The sequence below is a fragment of the Rana temporaria genome, chromosome 9, assembly GCF_905171775.1.
Source record: "Rana temporaria chromosome 9, aRanTem1.1, whole genome shotgun sequence".
Taxonomy (NCBI): domain Eukaryota; kingdom Metazoa; phylum Chordata; class Amphibia; order Anura; family Ranidae; genus Rana; species Rana temporaria.
Genome location: NC_053497.1, coordinates 3,794,626 through 3,803,997, shown reverse-complemented (window position 1 = coordinate 3,803,997; position 9,372 = coordinate 3,794,626). Strand labels below are relative to the sequence as shown.

Below are 9,372 nucleotides of genomic sequence, written 5' to 3'. Positions count from 1 at the left end.
ATCTATCTATCTATCTATCTATCTGTCTACATGTCTGTCTGTCTATCTATCTATTTACATGTCTGTCTATCTATCTATCTACATGTCTATCTATCTATCTATCTATCTATCTATCTTCATGTCTGTTTATCTATCTGCCTGTCTGTAGGCCCTATTGCGGGCGAGTGATGGGGGGGGGGGTTGGGTTGTGGTTTGCGCCCCCCCAAAAAAATGGAGCACCAGCCGCCACTGCTGCTGATAGCCAGAAAATCCTGTTCTCTAGCACTCCCGATGCGTCCGAGGAGGCGGCTCTAGGCTTTGTGAGGCCTAAAGCAAAACATAGACACGGGGGGGGCCCCACCATGCCCATAATGGGTAAAAATAATTCAAGCAAATAAAAATGGCTGCAGAAAGTTGCACGGATCTAGCACACAGTGATTGAGCAGGGGCAAATTAGGCGGATGTGAGGCCCCTGTGAGTGTGAGGCCTTAGGCGACCGCCTATTAAAGAGCCGCCTCTGAGACAGGGTTCTGGGAGGATGTTTTCATTAGACGCCCTCCTGGAAATGTGTGACCGCGCTGTAGTCGTCATTTCTCTATGGTGCAGTCGGCAAGAGGCTAAAGGTAAAAATTGCTCTGCCTTTTAGTACAGAAGCACCTAAAGAATCGCTCTCTTAGATCTGAACATTAAAGTGGTTTAATCTGCTTGTATTTTGCCTTTTCCAGACTTCTCTATGCACTGCGGGCAGATCAGGGCTGGTGGGAGGGGCCAGCAGGGGGCACCCTGCCCCAGTACTTTCAGCCTCGAAGCAAGTAGTGGGAGGAGTTATGTAAATATCAAACCACCTTGATGGGTGGATATCAGTCTGGAGAAGTGGGTGTTCCTAGGCAGATTGAATTTGCATAAAGAGCGCCCCCTAAGATAATGCTGAGCCGCCATGAACAAAACTGAAATCCAATGAATGGAAGGGGTTAGCTAAGGAAAGGTCAGGCTGGGGAGGAAAGGGCTGGATGAAGTCATATGGGGCAGATTCCTAAACAGGGGCCCAGATTCAGTAAGCAATTGCGCCTGCGTGACCATAGTTACGCAGCGCAATTGCTGACTTGCGCCGGCGTAACAAGTTCTCCTGATTCAGAGAACTCGTTACGCCGACTGCAGCCTAAAATCTGCGTGGCATAAGGCTCTTATGCCACGCAGATTTTAGGCTGCATTCTTGCGATGACCGCTAGGGGGCGTTCCCATTGTGGTCAGCGTATAGTATGCAAATTGCATACTTACGCCGATTCACAATGTTGCGCGCCCCCTGCGTGCGCAAGTTACGTCGTTTCTGTACGGCGTGTTTAGCGTAAGGCTGCCCCTTCTAATAGCAGGGGCAGCCAATGCTAAACTATATCCGGCCTTCCCGCGTTGCGACGTTCGAATTTTACGTCGTTTGCGTAAGTGAATCGTGAATGGCGCTGGACTCCATTCACGTTCACTTTGAAGCAAATGACGTCCTTGCGACGTCATTTGCCGCAATGCACGTCGGGAAAGTTTCCCGACGGAGCATGCGCTCTACGCTCGGCGCAGGAGCGCGCCTAATTTAAATGATTCCCGCCCCCGGCGGAATCATTTACATTGCGCGCGCTTATCCCGGGCAATTTTGCCGGCGCGCCCTAGCAATTTACGGAGCTACTGCTCCGTGAATCGAGGGCAGCGCAAAATATTTGCGGGGGCGCAGGGCAAAATCGTTGCCCTGCGCCTCCGCAAATAGAGCGCAATTCTTTCTGAATCCGGGCCAGGGTGTACCTAGGGCACCAGACCGGTCTCTCTACATTATAATGCAGAATTCCATACAACAGTCATCGAATGCATGGATTGGATAATACGGTTTTGGTCATTTAGCATGGCGGGTTCCTTTATCACGACCTCTGTCTGTATCGCCTACCTAGGCCATGGAGTCTTCAGAGCGCAGGAAGCTGGAGAAACAGCAGGAAGAAGAGAGTAATTTTGCAGAGATCTACAACCACCTGACCGGCGACATACTGACGGAGAACCCCGCCGCGGCCGCTAGCTGCTACGGGCCGCACCGCGTTGTGCCGGATCGCTGGAAAGGCATGAGCCCCGAGCAGCTCCAATCCATCCTGGAAATTCAGGAGCAGCAACAGCAGGAGAGACAGGTGGAGTGACCAATCACTGTCATGTTTACTGGGAACAAAAACCAATCACATCGGGGCTTCTGCTGAAACTGTTTAGCTGATTTAGGCTCGGCTCACACTGCCGCCATTTGTTATGCGACTTGGAAGTTCAAAGTCACATGACAAGTCGCACCCCATTAACAGAGTTACATAAACAGCATCCGGAAAGTATTCACAGTGCTTCACTTTTCAGGCTCCTCCCACGTGCACAAGTATCACAGGCTCCTCCCACGTGCATAAGTATCACAGGCTCCTCCCACGTGCATAAGTATCACAGGCTCCTCCCACGTGCACAAGTATCACAGGCTCCTCCCACGTGCACAAGTATCACAGGCTCCTCCCACGTGCACAAGTATCACAGGCTCCTCCCACGTGCACAAGTATCACAGGCTCCTCCCATGTACACAAGTATCACTGGCTCCTCCCATGTACACAAGTATCACTGGCTCCTCCTATGTACACAAGTATCACAGGCTCCTCCTATGTAAATAAGTATCACAGGCTCCTCCCATGTGCATAAGTTTTAAAACTTATGCACATGGGAGGAGCCTGTGATACTTATTTACATAGGAGGAGCCTCTGATACTTGTGTACATAGGAGGAGCCAGTGATACTTGTGTACATGGGAGGAGCCAGTACATTAGTACCACAGGCTTCTCCAATGTAAATAAGTATCACAGACTCCCCCCCCCCCCCCATGTACATAAGTATCACAGGCTCCTCCCACGTACATAGGTATCACAGGCTCCTCCCACGTACATAGGTATCACAGGCTCCTCCCACGTACATAGGTATCATAGGCTCCTCCCACGTACATAGGTATCACAGGCTCCTCCCACGTACATAGGTATCACAGGCTCCTCCCACGTACACAGGTATCACAGGCTCCTCCCACGTACATAAGTATTACAGGCTCCTCCCCACGTACATAGGTATCGCAGGCTCCTCCCATGTACATAGGTATCGCAGGCTCCTCCCACGTACATAGGTATCGCAGGCTCCTCCCACGTACATAGGTATTGCAGGCTCCTCCCACGTACATTAGTATCGCAGGCTTCTCCCACGTACATTAGTATCGCAGGCTTCTCCCACGTACATTAGTATCGCAGGCTCTTCCCACGTACATAAGTATCGCAGGCTCCTCCCACGTACATAAGTATCGCAGGCTCCTCCCACGTACATAAGTATCACAGGCTCCTCCCCCTGTACATAAGTATCACAGGCTCCTCCCCATGTACATAAGTCTACAAATATCTATCTTTCTCTTTAAATCTCTCTCTCCCTGAGAGAGAGAGAGAGATTTAAAGAGGAACTGCAGTCTGCTCACATAATTTGTAATAAAAAACATCTTTGCCATTCTGAAGCTTCCCTCCAACCAATTTGAATATTATTTTTTATATACTGTGATTCTTTACTTGCCAAACATGTTGCAAAATCTCCCTCCACCAAGTCTGCCTGCAGCCATTTTAACTGTGGGCAGCTGTCTGTTTACTTCCTGGATTTACACAAAGGCACACCTTTAGCTCTGCAGCTCTCATTGGCCTTCTAATGACTCATCCCCCCCTCCCTTCCTAGCAAACTATCAGGAGAGAGAGAGAGCTGTGCGTGATGTCATAAGCCTAGACCAATGACCAGACAGTAAACAGGAAGTGGGCTGTATAAGGAATTTACTGACAGGAAAACAATGTTTTACTATCCAAAGATAAAACAACAACAAGGGCAGAAGATTTAATAGATGGAAAGATGAAAAAATGACTGAAAGTCCGCTTTTAGCTCTGCATCTCTCATTGGCCCTCCTATGACTCATCCCCCCTCCCTTCCTGGCAAACTCTCAGGAGAGAGAGAGAGCTGTGCACAATGTCATCGGCATAGACCAGTGATGTGAACCTTGGCACCCCAGATGTGTTGGAACTACATTTCCCATGATGCTCATCCACTCTGCAGTGCAGTTGAGCATCATGGGAAATGTAGTTCCAAAACATCTGGGGGTGCCAAGGTTCGCCATCACTGGCCTAGGCTAATGACCAGACAGACAGGAAGTGGTCTGTATAAGGAAACAGGAAGTGGTCTGTATAAGGAAACAGGAAGTGGTCTGTATAAGAAAACAGGAAGTGGTCTGTATAAGGAAACAGGAAGTGGTCTGTATAAAGAAAAAAGAAAGCGGGCTGTATAAGAAAACAGGAAGCGGTCTGTATAAGGAAACGGGAAGCGGTCTGTATAAGGAAACGGGAAGCGGGCTGTATAAGGAAACGGGAAGCGGGCTGTATAAGGAAACGGGAAGCGGGCTGTATAAGGAAACGGGAAGCGGGCTGTATAAGGAAACAGGAAGCGGGCTGTTTAAGGAAACAGGAAGCGGGCTGTATAAGGAAACAGGAAGTGGGCTGTATAAGGAAAGAGGTAGCGGGCTGTATAAGGAAAGAGGTAGCGGGCTATATGAGGAAACAGGTAGCAGGCTGTATAAAAAAACAGGAAGTGGTCTGTATAAGGAAACAAGGAAGCAGGCTGTATAAGGGAACAGGAAGCGGGGTGTATAAGGGAACAGGAAGCGGGGTGTATAAGGGAACAGGAAGCGGGGTGTATAAGGGAACGGGAAGCGGGGTGTATAAGGAAACGGGAAGCGGGCTGTATAAGGAAACAGGAAGCGGGCTGTTTAAGGAAACAGGAAGCGGGCTGTATCAGGAAGCGGGCTGTATAAGGAAACAGGAAGTGGGCTGTATAAGGAAAGAGGTAGCGGGCTGTATAAGGAAAGAGGTAGCGGGCTGTATAAAAAAACAGGAAGCGGGCTGTATAAGGGAACAGGAAGCGGGCTGTATAAGGGAACAGGAAGCGGGGTGTATAAGGGAACAGGAAGCGGGGTGTATAAGGGAACAGGAAGCGGGGTGTATAAGGGAACGGGAAGCGGGGTGTATAGGGAAGCGGGCTGTATAAGGAAACAGGAAGCGGGCTGTTTAAGGAAACAGGAAGCGGGCTGTATCAGGAAGCGGGCTGTATAAGGAAACAGGAAGTGGGCTGTATAAGGAAAGAGGTAGCGGGCTGTATAAGGAAAGAGGTAGCGGGCTGTATAAAAAAACAGGAAGTGATCTGTATAAGGAAACAGGAAGCGGGCTGTATAAGGGAACAGGAAGCGGGGTGTATAAGGGAACAGGAAGCGGGGTGTATAAGGGAACAGGAAGCGGGCTGTATAAGGAAACAGGAAGCGGGCTGTATAAGGAAACAGGAAGCGGGCTGTATAAGGAAAGAGGTAGCGGGCTGTATAAGGAAACAGGAAGCGGGCTGTATAAGGAAGCGGGCTGTATAAGGAAACAGGAAGCGGGCTGTGTAAGGAAACAGGAAGCGGGCTGTATAAGGAAACAGGAAGCGGGCTGTATAAGGAAACAGGAAGCGGGCTGTATAAGGAAACGGGAAGCGGGCTGTATAAGGAAACGGGAAGCGGGCTGTATAAGGAAACAAGAAGCGAGCTGTATAAGGAAACAGGAAGCGGGCTGTATAAGGAAACAGGTAATGGGCTGTATAAGGAAACAGGTAATGGGCTGTATAAGGAAACAGGAAGCGGGCTGTATAAGGAAACAGGAAGCGGGCTGTATAAGGAAACAGGAAGCGGGCTGTGTAAGGAAACAGGAAGCGGACTGTGTAAGGAAACAGGTAGCGGGCTGTATAAGGAAACAGGTAGCGGGCTGTATAAGGAAACGGGAAGCTGGCTGTATAAGGAAACAGGAAGTGGGCTGTATAAGTAAACAGGAAGCGAGCTGTATAAGGAAACAGGAAGCGGGCTGTATAAGGAAACAGGAAGCGAAACAGGAAGCGGGCTGTATAAGGAAACAGGAAGCAAGCTGTATAAGGAAACAGGAAGTGGGCTGTATAAGTAAACAGGAAGCGAGCTGTATAAGGAAACAGGAAGCGGGCTGTATAAGGAAACAGGAAGCGGGCTGTATAAGGAAACAGGAAGCGGGCTGTATAAGGAAACAGGAAGTGGGCTGTATAAGTAAACAGGAAGCGAGCTGTATAAGGAAACAGGAAGCGGGCTGTATAAGGAAACAGGAAGCGAAACAGGAAGCGGGCTGTATAAGGAAACAGGAAGCAAGCTGTATTAGGAAACAGGAAGTGGGCTGTATAAGTAAACAGGAAGCGAGCTGTATAAGGAAACAGGAAGCGGGCTGTATAAGGAAACAGGAAGCGGGCTGTATAAGGAAACAGGAAGCGGGCTGTGTAAGGGATTTACTGGAAGAAAAAAAATTAATAGATGGAAAGAAAAAAAAAACGAGCGAAAGTCTGCTTTGATGATTGGGGGGTTCTGAGTAATTTTCTAGCAAACAAATGATGATTTTTATTTGTAAGAGGGGAATCGGCCCAGTATGAAAGGGGTTAGATTTGCCCTGTGCTGTCCCTATCGCTAAATTTAGAATGGGGACAGCAGAACTCAGAGAAGGGGAGGGAGAAGCAGCAAAAGGAGCCAATCAGGGGTGCTACAGTGCAAGGCGCATGTTGATAGGAGGAGAGAGCAGAGTGACAGAGATGAAGTTATCAGTGTGCACCCCAAGTTTCCAGTAATAATACACACGGCTCTTGCATGTGGGCTATATTGGATGATCCCGGAGTTCAGCTTTATAGAATAACAGATTTCCTCATTCTGTTGTGGTTCTCAGAGGCTGAAGGAGGAGGAGAAGCGGGAAGACGTGGAGTGGGACAGGCAGAGGATGCTGGCGGCTCGCGCTGCAATGACATTGGAGCAGCAGGAAGAAGAGCTGAACCGGGAGATCAGGAAGAGGACGGATCAGTACAACCAGCAGCTGAGCAGAGAGCAGAGGGCACAGTAAGTGGTCAGCATACAGGGGGCGCCGCACTAAGCAGGACGAACGTAAATGAGGATTTTAGGCTCAAATGTCCACATGATTGCAGCAGGGTAGAGGCGCTCCATCAATGAGGAATCAACGATCCAAATGAAACATGTCAGGGGGGCGTGGCTGAGGCCACATTCATCTACATACTAATGCACTGGGTTGGTGAGCGGCGCCTTTCCTTCTTTTTTCCCATTCTGGCCGGCGGACATTGCAGCCACCAGTCACAGAGAGACACGTATGGGAGGTGGGGTGTCACGGACAGACACGTATGGGAGGTGGGGTGTCACAGAGAGAGACGTATGGGGGGTGGGGTGTCGCAGAGAGACACGTATGGGGGGTGGGGTGTCACAGAGAGACACGTATGGGAGGTGGGGTGTCACAGAGAGACACGTATGGGAGGTGGGGTGTCACAGAGAGACACGTATGGGAGGTGGGGTGTCGCAGAGAGACACGTATGGGAGGTGGGGTGTCGCAGAGAGACACGTATGGGAGGTGGGGTGTCACGGAGAGACACGTATGGGAGGTGGGGTGTCACAGAGAGACACGTATGGGGGGTGGGGTGTCATAGAGACACGTATGGGAGGTGGGGTGTCACGGACAGACACGTATGTGAGGTGTCACAGAGAGACACGTATGGGAGGTGGGGTGTCACAGAGAGACACGTATGGGAGGTGGGGTGTCAGAGAGACACGTATGGGAGGTGGGGTGTCGCAGAGAGACACGTATGGGAGGTGGGGTGTCACAGAGAGACATGTATGGGAGGTGGGGTGTCGCAGAGAGACACGTATGGGAGGTGGGGTGTCAAAGAGAGACACGTATGGGAGGTGGGGTGTCGCAGAGAGACACGTATGGGAGGTGGGGTGTCACGGAGAGACACGTATGGGGGGTGGGGTGTCACGGAGAGACACGTATGGGAGGTGGGGTGTCGCAGAGAGACACGTATGGGAGGTGGGGTGTCACGGAGAGACACGTGTGGGGTGTCACGGAGAGACACGTATGGGAGGTGGGGTGTCACAGAGAAACACGTATGGGGGGTGGGGTGTCATAGAGACACGTATGGGAGGTCGGGTGTCACGGACAGACACTTATGGGGGGTCGGGTGTCACGGACAGACACGTATGGGGGGTGGGGTGTCGCAGAGAGACACGTATGGGAGGTGGGGTGTCACGGAGAGACACGTATGGGAGGTGGGGTGTCGCAGAGAGACACGTATGGGAGGTGGGGTGTCGCGGAGAGACACGTATGGGGGGTGGGGTGTCACAGAGAGACACGTATGGGGGGTGGGGTGTCACAGAGAGACACGTATGGGAGGTGGGGTGTCACAGAGAGACATGTATGGGAGGTGGGGTGTCACGGAGAGACACGTATGGGAGGTGGGGTGTCACAGAGAAACACGTATGGGGGGTGGGGTGTCATAGAGACACGTATGGGAGGTCGGGTGTCACGGACAGACACTTATGGGGGGTCGGGTGTCACGGACAGACACGTATGGGGGGTGGGGTGTCACAGAGAGAGAATAGATCGGGATCTCCTCTAAACGTCATTATTTGTATCTTTTCCAGCCTGGAGTACCTGGAGAAAGTGGTTTACACCAACAACCCCACCGCACATTATCACAGCCAGTTCAACACCACCAGCCGCTGAATAGGACCTCCCCTGACTCCTCCCCCAGCTCCTCCTCCTCCGATGGGACCGCCCACTCTTGTGAAGGAAGGGGCGGAGTCCTCTCAGAGTCTGCGGAGAGAAATAAAAGACCTCCCCTGACTCCTCCCCCAGCTCCTCCTCCTCCGATGGGACCGCCCGCTCTTGTGAAGGAAGGGGCGGAGTCCTCTCAGTGTCTGCGGAGAGAAATAAAAGATATTATTTGATCAGAAACATGGATTCTTGTCTATTCTGTGATTTAATGACTGCAGGGAATCTAAGAACACGTTACAATCGGATTGCCAACAGCACAGGACAAATACAAGGTCCTGATTGGCTAAGAGTGTGAATGGATCCGGGAGGCGGCCGGTGCCGTTCCGTAATCGGTGACGTCATCCCGCCTCCCGGATCCATTCACACTCTTAGCCAATCAGGACTTTATATTTGTCCTGTGCTGTTGGCAGATGTTACTACACACAGTACATATAGGTAAGTCTTATTATAGGCCCCCCCAGCTTGGGGCCCTGTATGATGGAGGGGGGGGGTCACTGATCCCTGTATGATGGAGGGGGAGCACTGATCCCTGTATGATGGAGGGAGGGGGTCACTGATCTCTGTATGATGGAGGGGGTCACTGATCCCTGTATGATGGAGGGGGGTCACTGATCCCTGTATGATGGAGGGGGAGCACTGATCCCTGTATGATGGAGGGGGGGGTCACTGATCTCTGTATGATG

At 51.1% G+C, this 9,372-nt stretch overlaps 1 protein-coding gene across 2 annotated transcripts in view; it reads left to right on the top strand.

The window, feature by feature from the left end:
* The window catches only part of LOC120913025 (RIB43A-like with coiled-coils protein 2), a 35,778-nt gene extending 26,909 nt beyond the window's left edge, over positions 1 to 8,869 (top strand). For both annotated transcript variants that reach the window (XM_040322685.1, XM_040322684.1), the window contains 3 exons: positions 1,911 to 2,138; positions 6,800 to 6,966; positions 8,557 to 8,869. In XM_040322685.1, the coding sequence (XP_040178619.1) occupies positions 1,911 to 2,138; positions 6,800 to 6,966; positions 8,557 to 8,638 (477 nt within the window). In that variant the 3' untranslated portion in view covers positions 8,639 to 8,869. The remainder of the gene's footprint in view (positions 1 to 1,910; positions 2,139 to 6,799; positions 6,967 to 8,556) is intronic.
* Positions 8,870 to 9,372: the final 503 nt, after the last annotated feature.